Here is an 18,327-nt window from a genome sequence, read left to right on the forward strand (position 1 = left end):
AAATAAGTAAAATGAGACCCTAAAAATATAATCGATAAAATAAGCAACATATTGACAAGCTAAACTACTGAAACAGGCAGTCAAAATTAAACCTTAGAGCACCTTCACTAGTATTGTTCCAGATGTTTGAACGATACTTGTCCTCACTGTTTTGTTTTTTTTAAAATATGAAAACAGTCTTCTTCTTTGTGTTTCGGTGTAGTGTAGCCACTCCAGAGTTTTCATGTCTCTGCCTCCTGTTTGCTACTTCCTGTTTTATTTTGATACTCTGTTGTCTCCTGTGTCCTGTTTTATGTTTTCTTGTCTCCCTGCCTTGATTGTATGCACTGCTGTGTTTTCTCCAACTGTTTCCACTTTCCCTTGTAGCCCTTGTAATACTTGAAATACTGGAAATTTTTAGCTTTGCAGTGTAGCAGAGAAAATGGTTACTTAAGCCTTTCAAAGCTACATTTGAGAATTATGTTTGACTTCTGAGTAGGGCTGAACGATATATCGCATTTGCGATAATATCGCGACATGATCAAGTGCAATTTTCTAACCGCAAAGGCTGCGATTATACTGCGATTATATTATACAATTCATGGGCTGCATCCTCCTGAGGCCGCATTTGTAGACCGATTACGTCACAGCGACGCGCCGAAGGCTGTCCAAATTACTACCATATCCCAGAATTCATAGCGCGGCCCAGCCAAACTCCAGTTTCCAGCAATGGCGGCCGCTACTAAGTTTTAAAATTACTCATACTAATCTTTCTGGGTCACAAAATAAACTTTTAACATATTTTCAGGCGAGAAAGTAGTTGTGTAAACATCAAATATCTGCTCGGTTTATCAAGATATCCCATATTTGCAAAAGTGCTTCGACGTTTTCAGAGGCGTCTGCTACCCACCAGCTCGACAGCTAGCCGGGAGCTCGAGGGTTACTGATGCGGCCGAGAACGGCACAACTCCCGGCACATCATTTTCAGATCACCGCGGAGTTTCGCTGCTCGGGTTAAACGTAATATATAAGTCACTTAGACAACCTAAAAATGTTATTGTTGGGCTTTTTTCAGTGTTTTGTTTGTTCGTGAGTAAATCGGTTTGGCTGAGATTAAAGTTATTAGATTAGATAAAATAAAACTTTATTAATCCCCCGGGTGGGTTCCTCCTTGGTTTTCACACAGCTGACTAAACGTCAAACAGAAAACTTATTAAACAGAAGTATGAGACAGTCGAGAATTTACACCAGTGTCTGGTTATATTTTAGATAGCAAGAAGCAGACGGCCGAGTTTATTAAACTCCACCGAGACAGCGGTGACGCTAATCAGAACTAGCCTTCTGATTCAGAAGGCTAGACCGTCCAATTTCACGCCTTTAAACTTTAAAGGCGTGTTTGTGTGTGTGTTTATACAATTGCTATTATGTTTGCACTTTATGTGTAATGTTACTGACTGCAGAGATCAGTAAGATGTGTGTATTTTTTATTTATTAGTTTTATTTATTTAATATTATTTTTTAATTGAATGACTGTCTAGTAGTTCACAGATGTCGAAAAACTGAGTGTGGTAAAGCCACTGATTTTTTTTATGTATATTTCTGCAATCTGCACATTGTACTGACTTTCATTTTAATGTTTACACCAGGGTTCCTTGTCAGCACTTTATGCTCAGATGTTTGTAAGCTAAAAATAAACTATTGTGTATGTTCAAATATACTGTTGTGATTGAAGAAGTTAAATAAAAATGTCAGTCATCAATTCATGCATCACCTCATGTCATCATAACAGAGGTCTGTCTTCCAGGAAAGAACAGTTTAAAATTAATGTAATATAGTATTGGCCATACTATATGATGTATTGCTTGTCTTTGTTTAATAATACAGAAGACAAATACCTTAAAAAATAATCGCATATCGCATCGCAATCGCAATATTGGGGCAAAAAATCGCAATTAGATTATTTTCCATAATCGTTCAGCCCTACTTCTGAGCATATTACCCTGCATTATAAATAGTTGTTCCTTCCTCTGGCTTTACAGGCCTCCAGTCTTGGTTTGTTCAAAGGGGTTATTGCTCCACCCAGTGGTCCAGCTGTTATTGTACACAGTTAGTCTTTTCCCCGCAGGGAGGAAAAGAGACTCTTTTAATTTTAATCTTTATACACATATACATGTGTTTTACTGAAGCCTGCTTGTGAATGGCAGAAAATATTATCTGATGTTTGTTGATTTTAAAATAGCTCTAATGTAAGAAAACATTTCTACAGTGCAAATAAAATCCATAGTTTAGTTCTGGATATTTATTATAAAACAAGAAGAAACCCAAATCATCTCAGTGTGCTCTCATCAGGGCTTTGCCTCCTCTGGGTCTTCCTTTCTTTGCCAATTCTTCAGCACTTCATGACCTTTCCTCTTCTTGTCCTTCCTTGTCACTTCTTAATCACCATCATCTTTCTTCCTTACAGACTTTATTCTTTCCTTGCTGCCTCTTCTACTTCCTTCTTGACTTACTTGCCTTCTATCTTTCTCTTATTTGTTTACTCCTGTTTTCATCCCTCCTTTTTTTCATTCCTTCACTTTTCCTTCATCATCTGTCTGTCCTACCCCTGGCTTCTTCCTGTCCATCCTTCTCCTTACTTCACTTCTGTCTCTATTCCTTCTCCTTCCTCATCCCTGCCTCATAACACCATATTTGTCCCCAACTGTATTCTGCTCTTAAACTTTATTTTCATTTGTTGTTTGTTTGTTTGTTTGTTTGCTTGTTTTTATCATTGGAGGCATGCATTTCTGTGTCCAATCAGTTTAAAGTTTAAATTTAAATAACACAATGAGGCAGAGTCTGTGGCCTGTCTGAGCTCAGTTCACGCTGTAATGTAATGTAATGGTACACTAGGTAGACATTGACTCTCTCTCTCTCTCTCTCACACACACACACACACACACACACACACACACACACACACACACACACACACACACACACACACACACACACCACCCTCTCCATGAGTTGGTGTTTCCTCCTCTCGTCCTCTCTTGGCTCTGGTAGAAGTTCTTCACTTTTTTAAAAACGTAATCAAAGTTTTTGACAAAACGATTTCTAATATTTGAAAACACTTTTCATCACTGAGTGGATAAAACTTATATTGCCTGGATGTGGAGATGCTGGAAAATATGTTTGGATATTTTTTTTTGCATCATTGTTCCAGGATTGTTTTTGTTTTTTCGGGCTTATAGAGACAAGTTCGGGTCATAGTCATTAATTATGCCCACTCCTCTGGCCAGCCCATGCAATCAATAAAGCCCATTAGGAGAGCTACACACACAGTCATAGACCTGTTTTGTACATTTTCTCTAAAACCTGTTGCAGAACAATTTTATCCACATGGACACATTTGAAGAACTCGTACTTCTCGTATTTCTGCTTTTAAATCATGCTTGCTTAAATGAAAATAGAAAGTTAACTATAAATCTAATATCGGGCTGTTTCCAGCAGAGAATAAAAATAATGTCCACCACTGTGCGCAGAGGGACTTCCAGTGATTTAGCACAGATATTTATACCTTGAAGGTTTCCACCCAAGCACCTGTGCAACCAAATTACATCTATTAGTTTTGAGGTTGTTTGTTTGTTTTACATGCCTTGATGTGCACTAATGCACTTCATCAATCTTTAACAGATTCAAGTAATCCTTCAGGTCTTTTCCTCTTTGCCTCTGGCTGTGAGATCAGTGAATAAGCTCTTTGTTTGCAGGAAACAGGAGCGCAGTGAGTAAAAAAGAACAGGACTAACAATCACAGAGAGAGAAAGAAAAGTGGGGCTGTGATGGGATCTATTTCATCTTAGCGGTGTCGAGGGAAAAGCGAGAGGGATTCAGCAGTGGAAGTGGGCAAACCCTCACCTCGATAATGGCCAGCAGCTAAAAATAGCAGCGCAGAGACGGAGATGTGAATCAGTGGTGTGGGTGTAGTTTAGGTGTGGAGAGTTAGAGACAGTGTGCAGGGTTTGAGCAGGATAACTGCAGTTTATACACTGCTGGAAACGAAGGACTACAGACAGTGGGTTTAATCATTTCTATTTTCAGGTACCTTGTGTTTTTAAGGATAACACTGATCATTTCAGTGTACATAAATGTGTTTCTTTCAGATTTTGGATGCTCGTTCTTACCTTTGTTTGAAGCCTTTATTGAATTGAATTTCACAACCATTAGGCCTTCAAACCCTTTATTATTAGGCTGTGGGCTTGGTTTTAGAAATCAACCTATAATAATAGAAAATTGTTGTCTGCATGATGCAGTACATTTGCTGTCCAGCAGATTTGTTCTCCCGGGAACCCTCATTAAACGGATTTGGCACTAGATGTTATCTAAATGGTCTCCACTTCATATAAGTTGGTAATGTAGTCAAGTTTCAATCACTTATGTTTAGTCTTGATGTATTTATTCAGTATTAGTTTTAAATTGGTAAAGCTGAAACTTCAAAAAGAAACTTTTTACTGATTGGCTTTGAATTTCCTGCTCGTTGTTCTTGGTTGTAGCATGTTTTATGCAGATATTAACTGAGGTGAGCTTTGCAGGACATATGTTTATGTGTGTGAAAAGTGAAGAGAATTGCTTGTCTTAAAACGTGCATTCTTGCAAATGACCAGCAGGTGGCGACTCCTGGTTGTAAAAAGATATCTGATTGCATAGCACTCTATAGGAAAATGGCCCTACTTTTCACTCAATTTGTGATCTCAGTAATTATTTTCCTACTGCGTTTATGGCCTCAAGAGCTAGTTAAAAGTCTTATTCATTACAGTACATAACACATTATGTGAATCTTGTTCCCATTAAGAGTAAAATAATCAATAAAACACTATAGGTTTTGGTTTGTAAGTCTCTCAGGAATAATTGTACAGTGTTCCTTGGTTTCTCAGTAACATCCTCCCCTCTCCTTGAGGTTTGATTTAAAAATAGACCAGTTATGATGAATGTTCTCAACTCAAGGTTTAAAAATGGGACTTTACGCACAACTGGCTGACATCACAGTGACCATGTACAACTTTTATGTGTAGCTGGCATGGTTTATGTCACATTAAATATATTTAAGATCATTCTGCTACTTGCGTGTATAAAGATGTAAACTACATTTAAAATTTTAATTAGTAGTGTTACCTCAGAATTTGAAGAGGTAGTTCTTAGTACACATCATCCACATAATGTGATGGCTCTGAGAGCTTAGTGCACTGCAGCTTGATAAAAACGCAAATTACAAAAAAATATCTTCACAAAACCGACTGCAAAACATTTAAAAATAATAATAATCAAGTAAATACAGAGACATTACAAAGCACTCAGACAACAGCACACAATATGGACAAAATTACTGAGCGACACCTCTTAATCTTTAAATTCAGGTGTGTAAAATCAAGCACCTAGCCATGCAGTCTGCCTAGATATTCACCTGTAAGTGGTTTTATGTAAAGTGGAAGAATTTAGGAACCACAGCAAATCGGTCACAAAGGTAGGTATGTAAAAGTCGCCAATGCTCTGGCGACAGTCCAAACCTCCTCTGGCATTAACATCAGCACAAAAACTGTACCAGGAGCTTCATGGAATACGTGTCCATGGCCACACAGCTCCTCTAAGTGTAATGTGTAGGCTGCACAGTATTCTTATCCATCCACTGTATTCCAAGGGGATACTGAAATGTTTGAACATATGTTTCTGTTGCAATAGTGAGTCATGAAGTTAGGTATTAATCACTCCAGATATCTCCTGTTAGCTCAGGATTACTTATCACTCAATGGGTGAAGTTGTGAATAAATCAAGTGAAGCGTGTCTAGTTTTATGAACCATGTATTCAAGCTTGATTAAGTTTGACTGGACTTTTTAAGGTTAAGAAAGGATTAAAGCCAGATAACAAAGGCTTTTTCACAAATGTGTTGTGTTCTACGATTATTCCTGAGATTAATCAAACTAATAATAAACTAAGTGCTTACACTTGGTGGGAGGCAAATATCTGCAATGAATGAATGAATCATCTATGTTAAGATGAGACTTTTTCATAGGCACAGATTTATTTATTTAGCTTCCATAACATGTCTTCTTCATCAAAACCTGCACACTAGACATTTAATGCTTATTTTACACATTTAAACATCCAAACAGCAAATTTCAGAAAACTTTGAATACAAAAATAATTATAATAAACTGTAAGTTCCATTGTGTCAACGTTGCTTGCATTTTTTTCAATGTAAAATAGCAGTTTCTAATTAAAATGTATAGAAATCTATGGAAATCTGCACTCCGCTCACAAATGCACAAACCAAGCGTTCCAGTTTTAATCCCGTTTGTATTCTGAGCACCGAGGTTTGTTCATATATTATTCAGAGGCTGATTTGTAGAACATTTTCATCTGGGAATACTCCTGTCTCTCGTGATTTATGAAGTCATAAACTCATAATATCTTCTCCGTAAAAAAAGAAAATTAACATTTTAGCCGCTAAACAAACTTAAAGTATGCCGTGATGTTTTTATGCTTCTTGTTTTGGTTAAAGTAGTCTAAAGATATTGAATTTAAAGTGATATAAAACAGGAAAAACACGAATAAACAGTTCCTATAAATAAAGTCAGCTATACTGCACAGCTCCACTCTGTTTTGGCATGCATGACTTCTTTCATTTCAGTCAGCATAAAGTTTAATCTCTACTTTAAGTTACTCTCACACCAGGGAAGAAGAGTGAGATAAGAAGGCTGTATCAGTGAAACTGAAAGACGAAGAGATATCAGTGACTGTAACACGAAAAGTGTAATATGAGTCGGATTAGATATGGAAGGAAAATGAGGGAGGGAGCTAAGCAGAATATTGGGATTTCTTTCTCCGTGACTGTACACGTTGACACGGTGGTCCCAGTGACCACGATGGCTGATGATGGCTGAAACAGGAAAAGCGGCGATGGGGGGGGGGGGTTCTTTTGTGGTTTGTCAGACTGGGTCGTGTTTAAGGAAAGCAATGGTGATTCGAGTCACCTCGTCTGAGACACCAAGGGTAGTGGAGAGAGGAGGAGGAGGAAGTGAAGATCACCTGTAAGCAAAGTGGGACAAATGAAACAACCTTTATATCAGAAGACTTTTCTGTGTCTTATCACATTCCTGATTTTTCCTGCAAGATCAGCATTTCTTTTTTACACTGTGTGGTCTATTTGGCCAAAGTTTGGATGATGAATGCATGCAGGGCACACTGTGAAAAGGAAATCACCAAGCTGCTGCGCTGCTTCTTTGGCTTCATCACCGGGACACTAGTTCAAGGTATTTTCTTTTTTGTTCGGTCGTGCATTTTTCATTCCGCTTATTAAAACAGCAGATTATAGGCAAGGCAAGGCAAGGCAAATTTATTTGTATAGCACAATTCAACAACAACAGCTAGCTAGAGGTAGATAAGGGAATATGAGAGGATATTTCAGTGCTGGATAAAGAGAAATTTAAAAATAAAACAACCGTAGCAGCGCGAGGGGAGCGGAAAAGTAAGACTCTGTTTTAATCACACATCCAGGCCTGGCTTTGAACCTGCCAGGCTGAGGTGGGTTTATGAAAAGGAGATTATCTCATATGGATATAAGACTGGATTTAGTTTTAATTGGAAAATTAAAAAAGTTGACGGAGTGAGGCAAAGACAGCAGGAGTGTAAAAAGTGTGAAAAAGATGCCATCTTTTCCCCCAATGGCCACTAAATGGTTTTTGCAGCTCTTGGAGTTGGAGAGGACGTAGAGCAAGTTTACATGTCTGGGGTGCTGTTTACTGACAGTGTAGAGGGCAGTTCCTGTCAACACTTGGTGCAAAGTTTTCATCTTATGTCCCTGGGGTAGGTTGTTTGGGAAGAAACGGGCATTAAAGAGACTTGGATGATTTAGTCATCTCTCTTCTGACTGAGCAGCAGGGTGTTTAAAATCTGTGCACAGCCTTTAAAGATTTCCTTGCATTCGCAGATTTCCACTCATGTTCGTGAACATACTGCGAATAACAGGGTGGATTCAGGGAGGCAGGCTTTACAAATTAAATTTCTTGCTTTGTTTTATTCCTGATGTTCTCCTGTCAAACATGGATACAGATGTCGTGAGAAACCACACATTGTCTTCCTTTTCATTTATGGCTTAGTAAGCTTGTCTATGATCTGGCAGTAATCAGATCATATACAAACTTGATCTAATCAAAATTTGATCTAATATCTCCAGTTTCTTCTTGTGTCAGTGAAATAACACGAGTGGCTCTTCTCTGCTGTTTGGTGTCTGACGCCCTCTGGTGGACAGAGTGGATATAACATGGCAAATACATTCCTCAGTTCAAACTTAGTTTTATGACAACAGTCAAAAAAACAGCTTTTTATGGGCTAAAAATTATAATTTTATAATTTTGATTTTTAAATTTACTGCAAATATCCAAAATGATAGAGACCTTGTCTTTGGTGGGAAAACTGTGAAATGACAAATTTTAATAAATTAGATTATTTATTTTTCCATTTTCTAATAATTCAATAATTTCTATTTAGGATAGATAAACCAAGCAGAGACTCGCCTATCAAAGCCAGAGTATTTCATTATAATGCAGTGAAGACGAAAATGAGATTACATTTTGGAATCGGCTCTGGTCTGAAGAGTCAACTAAAAAATAAGGTGATAAACAGCTTGACTAGCTCTGTCTAAAGAAAATCAGCTATAAGCCTGTTTTATTCTCCATATTTGTACAAGTTTAAAAAAAAACAACAAAAGTTGCATTTTGTATGTCAACGTGATGTCCAAAGAGATGATCTAATTGAGGGAGGGAGGCTAAAAACACAAACCTATCTCAAAATCTCATCAATCTGGTATTTTCTTAAAGAGATTATACGTGCTCAGCTCAAAGACTTCAGAAGAAAACTGCAGTGCCCAATGACAGAACTGGTTAAAGAAAAACAGCTTCTCAACATCTAACTTAATAATAAGAGGAGGTTGGCATGTCATTGTCAAAGTCTCTGTTCAAAAAACACCTTCATGAATGTCTTGATGCATGCTCAATCATCCAGGTAAGTAAATCTCCAAAAGTTGATTCTGTTCATCTGGACGTAGCGTTTTGTGGGAGAAACGTTTCGTCACTCATCCATTCAGTCTTAGCTGACTGCAGGTTTCCCCAAATCTTATAAACAGTAAATTTGCATAATGACTGAAACCAGCCCACGAAGGAACAGTGGGCTGGGAGGTCAGTTCCTTAATCATAATTATGCAAATTCTCATGACCATTGATCAACAACCACTGACCAAAACACCGGGTCTCTGTGGCTTTTAAACCCCAAAACACACTGCGCCAAAAATTGGTCCACCCCAACACAGAAGAGCTACCTCATCAGGCCAGGACTCTGCAGTCTATTTACACCTACAGGCCAGTGGACACTCTTTCAATGATGAGGATGTACACATCCTGGACAGGCAGGAACGCTGGTTTGAGCGCGGAGTCAAGGAGGTCATTTACGTGAAAAGGGAAAGACCATCTCTGAATCGAGGAGGGGGCCTAAAGGTACATCTTTCGCCATCTTACAATTCTATGACTGCAGCCATTCCCCAACTCTCTGTGAATGGTAGTCATTGATCAGTGGTTGTTGATCAATGGTCATGAGAATTTGCATAATTATGATTAAGGAACTGACCTCCCAGTCCATTGTTCCTTCAGTGGGCTGGTTTCAGTCATTATGCAAATTTACTGTTTATAAGTTTATAATTGGGGAAACCTGCAGTCAGGTGAGACTGAATGGATGAGTGACGAAACGTTTCTCCCACAAAACGCTACGTCCAGATGTACAGAATCAACTTTTGGAGACCTTCATGAATGTAAATACAGACTTACATGGAGGTGCAGACCGCTGGCTACATTCAAGAACAAGAAGGTCAGATTAGACTCAGTCTGTGTAGTTTGGATAAAAAAAGATTCGAGCAGATGAAACCAAGATTAACTTGTACCAGAATGATGGGGAGAGAAAGTATAGAGGAGGAAAGAAGCAGCTCATGAAACAAAGCATGGCTCAGGCAATGTTAAGGCATGGACATGTGTGGCCCATGCCATAACATCTGCCAGTGGAAATGTGCCAGCAGTTTTTATTAATGATGGGATGGAAATGGATAATAACTCAAAGCATACTGTAAGAGTAAACTAAAAGCAAAGAGTTAGTGGACCTGTAAAATGTACACGTGTCATATTTTTTACATGCAGTGGGACTGTGTGTTTGCTTTAATTGTTCCCTTGGAGCTCAGATTCTTACTCCCTCCTTGCTTCATTTGTTCCTAGGCTGAACAGCTGCACCTGTCTTTATATTCCTTTATGATTACATTTTTAGATATACATGAGCAGTTTTACGGCATTCCTGGATAACTACATAATCTTTGGGTTATTTTATCCATTAACCCTTGTGTGGAGGAAATCTGCAGGTATGTTTAAAACAGAGTTTCTATCGCTGGAGAAAATGGAGAAGAATTGCTGTTTTACTTGGAAAAACTCTACAGCAACCAGATTTGTTTGCAGTCTGTTAAATTCACAGCTGCTGTCTGAGCGTCTGTGTGCATGAGTCTGATCGTACATCCAAATGCAGTATTGCTGAACAGCACTACATTAAGGTTTCTTTACACAAAAGAGACAAGCATAAAACTTTCCCTTATGCTCTTGGAGGTACTACAGATATTGGGGAGTTGTTTGACTTTCCAGAGCCACAGAAATTTGTGAGACAGTAGGAGTCGAAGTCATGTTTATGTGAGGTGAACGATCTGAAGACAGGAAGGGAGTGAGACAGGCAGAAAAAAAGAAATGTCGGGGCGTCTGCTACATGTGTGATGTGAAAGGTCAGAAGCTCTGCTGTGCTGTTTGATCCTTTTCTCTTTTTTATCTCCCTCTCGCGCTGTGACGTGGTGTCGCAAACTCAAACAGATTTTCAAATGTGGCCTCACACACACACGCGCGCACACACACAAACGTCTCTCTCACCTGTCGCTTTTTCCATTTGCCTTTGTTAGTAGGTGAGATTTGCTCGTTTGCCTCCTCTCAGGCTGAGCTGAGACTTTCAGTGCTCGGAGTCAAACTTGGCGGGCGGCTCAGACATTTGTAAGCATTTTGTTAGCATTGATCTCCACGACCAAGCATTTACATTCAGTCATTTAAAATCTGGATCTTCTCCTGTTAGACGTCTTGCTATTGTGACAGTTCAGCTGATTATGGGAGCTGTGATGGCTGCGCTCTCTGTGGAGGCCAGGAGGCGCCTCTCTCGGCCCAGTTGCCTCTCTCACTGTGGCCACAGTGCAGCCAGGTACCACCGCTCAGGTAGGAACAGACAATGTCACATTATTACTTACTTACAGTATTAATATTACAGCAGTTGAAATGACAAATATTAATGATAATATGATAATTTGTCAGTCAGATATTGTGTATTTTTAGGAATTGAATCAGTCTGTTAGTGAAGTTGCTTCTAGTTTTCTTACTCTTAACTAAAAGGAGTGACACCTGGTGTGGTCTCTCTCTGCTGTAGCCCATCATCTACAAGGTTCGACGTGTTCTGCACTCAGAAATGATCTTCTGTATACCAGGTTGTAACGAGCAGTTATTCTGTCACCAACAAAGCACTTTCACCCATTTTCACACTTTTTTTCCGGACCATCTCTTTTTTTCTGAACAGAGACGGTACAAGATTATGAAACATTCGAAAAGTATAGAACAAACATCTTTATAAAAAGTCCCCTAAATCACTTTTCTTTCCCATTCTGATGCTCAGTTTGAACTACAGCAGGTCATTTTAATTATTTCTACATAGCTAAATGCATGGGTTGTGATTGGAACAGGTGTAACAAATGAAATAGCCAGTAATTTCTACATGTAAATTATGTTTTTGTCTCTTTATACTCTATGAAAAGGTATTGCTTCCATATTTGAGGGCAGCACGGTGGTGCACTGGTAAGCAACGTCAGCGCACAGGCAATAACATCTGTGTTCTAATCTGTAGCTTGAAGTTCTAATTTTAGTCGCTGGTCAAACTTCTTATGTAAATATTAAAACTTGTGAAGCAAGGAGTCATTTCTTGTGAATTGGTGCTATTGTACTGAAGAGGCTTAAGTGTTATTTAAGTGTGTCTTCCAATCTCAGTAGATCTTTGCTGATATGTCTGACTCAGAGGAAACAGTCTGGGTCCTCTCTTCCTATTTACCGACTGCTGTGTCAGCATCAGCAACAAGCCTACCTTTTAAACCCTGTTAGTGTCCTAATGGTCTCTCTCACACACACACACACACACACACACACACACACACACACACACACACACACACACACACACACACACGGAAATCCGCCAGCATTGATATTTTCTCAGAATAGACCCATACACAATTATTCATAAGTATACACACATGCCCAGATACATGCATGCAGTGTGTGTGTGTGTGTATTTAATGTTGGCTCATTATTGCTTGTCTCCTGTCAAATCCTCCTTCAAAGCTGTGTGAAAAATGTAAGTTTGACACTCATTATAAATCCCACCACAGAGTAACCAGTGACGTGATTCTGTCAGTGATAGGTGACCTCGGTTTTTCTGGTTAAATTCACAAAAAGCAGGAAAAACAGAGGGGATCTCCACCACCTCACCACAGAGATATTGATCTCTCCCACTCCAGCGTCCCATCTGCATCTCCTTTCTCCATCCAAGTCAATACAATAACGCGCACAAACACACATACACACACATCTTATCTTGATGCATTAGCAAATGCAGAGTCATCAGTTATCCTCTTTTGACCTGCTAAACACACACTCACACAACCATACTTATGCACGCTGATACTCACTCAATTATATTTTTCCATGTTATCCTTGGCAAACTGTGGACCATGTTCCAGTAATTCTGTGTAATCATTAAAATGGTTTAGCGATGCATAATTAGGACTCATTATACGTCTGATTCAGAGTAAAACAGATAAGTGGAAAGATCAAGAAGTTACACGTGTAGGGAGGCTGATGTTCCTATTTGATCTCTGCGTTTGCTCAACCTCGAATTCTTGACTCCAGCCCTCATATGCAAACAGGATCAGCTGAGGATGGTGACAGTAATGGAGCTGGCAGAGCCACAGTGGTGTAATGTGTATCATATGTGGATTAATGAAATAATATAACAATATAATAATATCACAAAAGCTATAAGATGCAAAATGAAGGTACAAAATAACTAAAAACATGTACCAGAATAAAAAAAATAAAATAAAACATCTTACAAAGTTGCCACAAAGACACAACAAACTATTATAAAAAGAGATGTGCACAAAAATTTCAAAATGACAAGAAGATACTGAAATCATTTTGCAAAAAAGATGCAAAACAAACACAAATACAGTCTGACCAAAAAAGAAAAATTACAAAAATACACAATATAACCACAAAAAGATGTAGAATTACTGCAAAGAGGTACAGAAACATCACAAAGAAAAGTAAAACACTCACAAAATGAATACAAAGAAAAATAAAACACCTACAGCAGATGCAAAATAGACCAAAATGGGAACACAGAAAAGGGAAAACAGCTTAAAAACCGCAAGAAATTACGACATAGTGACTCAAGTAGCCACAAAAAATGCAAAACAATTAAAGAATACAGAAAGCTGATACAAAGATGGCACATGTTCAAAAGGAATACTGCATATCTGCAAAAACAAGGTGCAAAATTGTCACAAAGAAACATAAAGTAGCCAGAAAAGGAAGAAAAAACAACCACGGAAGAGATGCAAAACGGCCGCAAAGTGACATGCGGATAGCAGCTATTTATTGACAGTATAAAGCTCTTTATCAGAGGCCATTTATCGAGGGCTCTTCAAGATGAGCATTACTGCAATTTGCTCCCCAAAATGTTTTAAGCCTTAAAAGGTGGATGCAGAATGAATAGTTTGCATAAAAGAGCTCAACAGAGTGGGGAGAAAGTCTGCTATTGGCCATAGTTATGGAACAACGGATGAGATAGAGAGGGAAGGAGGAGGAGGCTGAAAGCTCCAGAGCACATATAGACAGAGGGAAGAAAAGGAGGAACCCAGAGGTTCAAAAAAAAAAAAAAAGTAGAAGGACGGGATGTGCACAAGGTTTAAGGTGGAGCAACTGAGCTGAGGGGTGAAAAGTTGTAGCAAGAAACAGCAACAGATTAATTCAGGAAGCTGCAGAGAAAGAGGAGAGGGGTGGGAAAGTGCATGCGAGTGAGGCAGACACTGAGGGGGGAGGATTCATTCCCCACAGCGACTCTCAGTTTCTCAGGATTTCCCTTCCCGGACACTGCTGCTGCTGCTGCTCTTAGTATGTTCTCTCAGGGGTCCTACTCTTCCATATCTGGACTTGGATTTGGCCAAACAATGAAGAGTGGACTGCGATGCCAAGTTTAAACTTAACTGTGGACGCTCAATTTACGCTTGAATGGTGGACGTGGGGATTACTTCCTATTGTAAGAGTACGAGAGCAGAAAAAAGTGATTGTTTAAATGATTTTAAACATCAAGTAAGTCCCATCAGTTTCGGGGTAGATTGTTGTTTCATCCGAATTTTTTTATTTTGAGCAAAGTTCAGTTTTTTCCGTCTTGACTGGACGGTCCGTTTAAAGTGGATACCGCTGAGGTTAGAGAGTCAGATAGTTCTCAGCTTGCAGATAAAACAAGAAGTGTTTTTTGTTTCCAGAGCTGAGGTTTTAGAGATTGCTCATGCGGTTTCGAAATTGTAATGGAGTGATTTATTTATGATCTCTAATGCGGTTTTGCCATTTTATGGCATGGAAGATGAGAAGACCTGGGTTTTTCACGTTCTCTTCTTGGATGTTCTGTTCAATAAGCCTGTCCTATTCAGTCTGACTTTCTCCTAGTAAATGAGTGCAAACTCATGAAAATGGACACCGACGCTGCACCGTATTGTTTTGCTTTTTCTAAATGACATTTTAATCTAAAACCAAGATGTGATTTATTAGTCCACGCTATGCAGCGAAGACTGATAATAGCCGGATTAAGAGGCTGAGTAGTAACGTGTGTCTTTTCCACTGTGAGCTCTAAAAGTCTCCTTTAACTTGATCTAATAAATGGCCTGTGACACAGCTCCCAGTTTTTCTCATGGGTCCAGAGAGGAAGATTTTCCATATATGTCAGCCTCCACATATTTTCCACTTCAGCATCAGTGTTGACATTAGAGGAGCCTTCATCCAGCTGGTTCTCATGCTGCTTCCTGGGCCTGGAGACAGCTTCATGCAGTCACCCACTAACCAGGCCGGTTCCTGTTGCCTCTTGGCTCATCCCTGTTGACACCGCTTGTTGTTGAGTAGAGCGCTAACTCGCATCAACCCGAGCTTTCTTTCATCTATCCCCGGGGGCTTGGTTGGCCCTGAGTGGGCTCCTGCCTGTTCTGAAGTCATGGGGATCCAGGGCATGGAGCTTTTCGCCATCGGCGTGGTCATCATCCTTTTCATGGCAGTTCTCAAGCAGTTTGGGATCCTGGAGCCGATGTCCTTGTTTGAAGGTAACAGCCCACCTGCAGCCTTTGCTGGGTAAACTTTTATACACCTTTAAGCACTGCCTGAGTGCACTGCACTGTAGGTTAGTTATATGATAATATCAAAAGTGTTTAATAATAATCAATCAACAATTATAACGTTACATTAAGACCGCTGAGTTGTATCATGTTGCCTTTTGAACTTATAAGACCTCAGCCTCCACTCAATGAGTTATTACTGTTTACATGTGCATGTATAAACACTTGTACCTGCTTACATTATAGTGTGCTATAAATCATTTATTAAATGTTTGTATACTGCGTATAAATTCTAAGTTATGAGGCTTTAATGCGGTTTATGGTTTATGTAATAAACTGTGGTGTTGCATGCCATTATGGAAACACTTCTACAAAAATCTTTACATAACATTGCTTGTTTCCAAATTTGGTTATGAAAATAAAGATAGTCTGCTCCCTTGAGAGTTTAGCAAAACAAACTGTGTAAAGGGTTGCCCAAAAAAAGAAAAAGTTGTCAGGATGAGCTCGTGAAAAATTGACATTTAAGAACTTTTGGACTTTTAAAGGCCGCCACCGCATGATCAGATTTCTCTGTGATTAATCTCTGTCTCCTAGTAAACACAGCTGGACTTATCCAAGACTTCTGATTACTTAGTTTTAACACAGGAAATAATACTCCAGTATTAATCACTGTATCTTTAATAAACTGTACGCTTCAGCCAATCAACGGTTTTCTGCATTTGAATGTTATCACCAATGAAATTTGGAACAGTTACAACTTGTTGCTTACATGTTAATTGATTAATAATATTTATTAAGTATTAATACGTTTATAGACAATATATGAAAATAATATGTGGACAAATATAACCAACAGGACCCATTGTGCTGGTTTTTAAGCATATCTAAAGGGTTTAAATTTAACTCTAGTATTTGTAGTCTTTCTTAGTGGATGTCAATCATTTGGAGAGTGATCAAATAGTGATGTCCACACTGCCTCCTATAACTAACTAAGATAAGTTCATTTTGGTTTATTTTATACTGTCTAGATTACATCACAGAAAAGTACAAACGCAAGTCATGAAACATAGACGTGAAGACGAAGAAACTGTGGTGTTTAGCAGCTGATGAGCCCTTCAGATCAGAGATGTCAAATTTATTTTACATAGTGGGCCACATACAGTCCAGTATGAGCTTAATGGACCAATGAAAGTCCTCTTTCTATCAGTGCAAAGATGTTTTAACTACTTGTTAATATATTAATATAAGGAGTGCAATTTCAACAATAAGCTTACTTTTTCTATATGCATGACTCTGTGAGCTTAAATCATAAGAAATAAATGTTTGAAATTACAACACTCATTGAAAAAAAAAAAGAAAATAAAAATAAAGAAAGAAATATACATATATAAGTAGAGCAGACACACAGGTAAAAGCATGTGTTCACAAATTATGAAACACATGTACAGGAGTAATTTAAGATACTGAAATTTAACTTTTCAAAATGTTTAATTCATATTTATTGGAGTCCAGTTTATTTCAAGTTCTTTATGAATAGGTGGCACAGCTAATGTGCTCTTAACCAAAAAACGCATTTACCCCAGGGTAGCATTTGTAGGAGAGCTATGTAAATAACAACCATACAATATTAAGCTTTATACGTTATTCTTATTAGTTATTACTTTCAAGTGACAAAAGCATAGGAACCTTTGCTTTAAGGTTTAATATGACTCGGAATGAGTGACTGAGCAGGAAACAGGGGAGGTAGGTGACAGAGGACAAGACAGAAATAAACTTCTATACTGCCAAATATCTTTTTGAAACCACAGCTATCTCCATCTGGTAATTTTCATGTTGAATACAGCTTTTAGACACTTTGCATTGGCTTTATTTTTCTGATCTGGAAGCTACATCGAAGTTTTATATTGTGTATGAGTCAGACACATCGGCTAGGAGGAACTTGAGCCCATTCGACAGAACATATTGAACTCTTAGATGTTGTGTGCTTTTTTTCAAATAAGATAACAGTGCATGACCTTTTTCACTTCAATGTTCAAAAGCATTAATGTCCTAGTTTTTATGTTTCAATCAGAAATTGACATCATGTTGACAAACCTCAGCAGCCTTATTTATAGCACAAGGGTCTTTGAAAAAAGCCTGAGTGAAGAGTGGAAAAAAGGTCACGACTACATCGTCTCTGTTGAGTCTTTGTTCACATTTTGTCTGTGAAGTACAAAAATCCAATTAAAGTACTTCTAATGTTTTTTTCCCTTTTTTCTTTTTCGAAATTCTGTAGATGTTGTAATATTTGGGGGCTTTTAACATTTCTTTCTAATGTTATATTCAGAGTTGAAAAGTTTAATGGGCTTTTATTATGCCTGATACTTCGTGAAGCCTTGAAGGGCTAACAGGCAGCGTACCTTTAGGACAGCAAAAGAAACATCAGACACTGCTCTTTGAATGATGCATTTTTTCCCTTTGACTAGAGTTTTGGGCTGAAGGCCAGCGAGTCAGAGTGCCCTACAGTCACTGTGCCAAGACAATTACAGCCGGAAGGCTCCAGTCGGCACATTAGTGCCTCTCATATGGCTCGGCATCATAAGTAATAAATTCAACAAAAACGCTAGTAATGTCCTTACATAATTTATCACTCCTCTCAATCTCTACTGTCTTCAGTTCCTCCAACACCACCTCTGCCTCTTCCTCCTCTTCTCCTCCAATACTAGAGCCTACACCCAGGTTTAGCATTACTTCACATCAATTATACATAAAGTATCGAACAAGCTTTCTCTGAGACCGCCTAAATATGGAGCCCCGAGTACTCCTCCAGGACCCTGAA

General features: G+C 38.7%; 1 protein-coding gene across 2 annotated transcripts in view; it reads left to right on the forward strand.

The window, feature by feature from the left end:
• The window catches only part of kcnip3b (Kv channel interacting protein 3b, calsenilin), a 66,892-nt gene that overhangs the window by 32,932 nt on the left and 15,633 nt on the right, over window positions 1-18,327 (forward strand). The window contains exon 1 of one of the 2 annotated variants that reach the window (XM_080894522.1): window positions 14,092-15,497. The exons of the other annotated variant lie outside the window; for it this stretch is intronic. Coding sequence (XP_080750648.1) covers window positions 15,392-15,497 — 106 coding nt within the window. The 5' untranslated portion in view covers window positions 14,092-15,391. Of the gene's footprint in view, window positions 1-14,091; window positions 15,498-18,327 lie in introns of those variants that run through there. 2 annotated transcript variants of the gene reach the window in all.

Source organism: Rhamphochromis sp. 'chilingali', assembly GCF_963969265.1.
Source record: "Rhamphochromis sp. 'chilingali' genome assembly, chromosome: 10".
NCBI classification, from domain to species: domain Eukaryota; kingdom Metazoa; phylum Chordata; class Actinopteri; order Cichliformes; family Cichlidae; genus Rhamphochromis; species Rhamphochromis sp. 'chilingali'.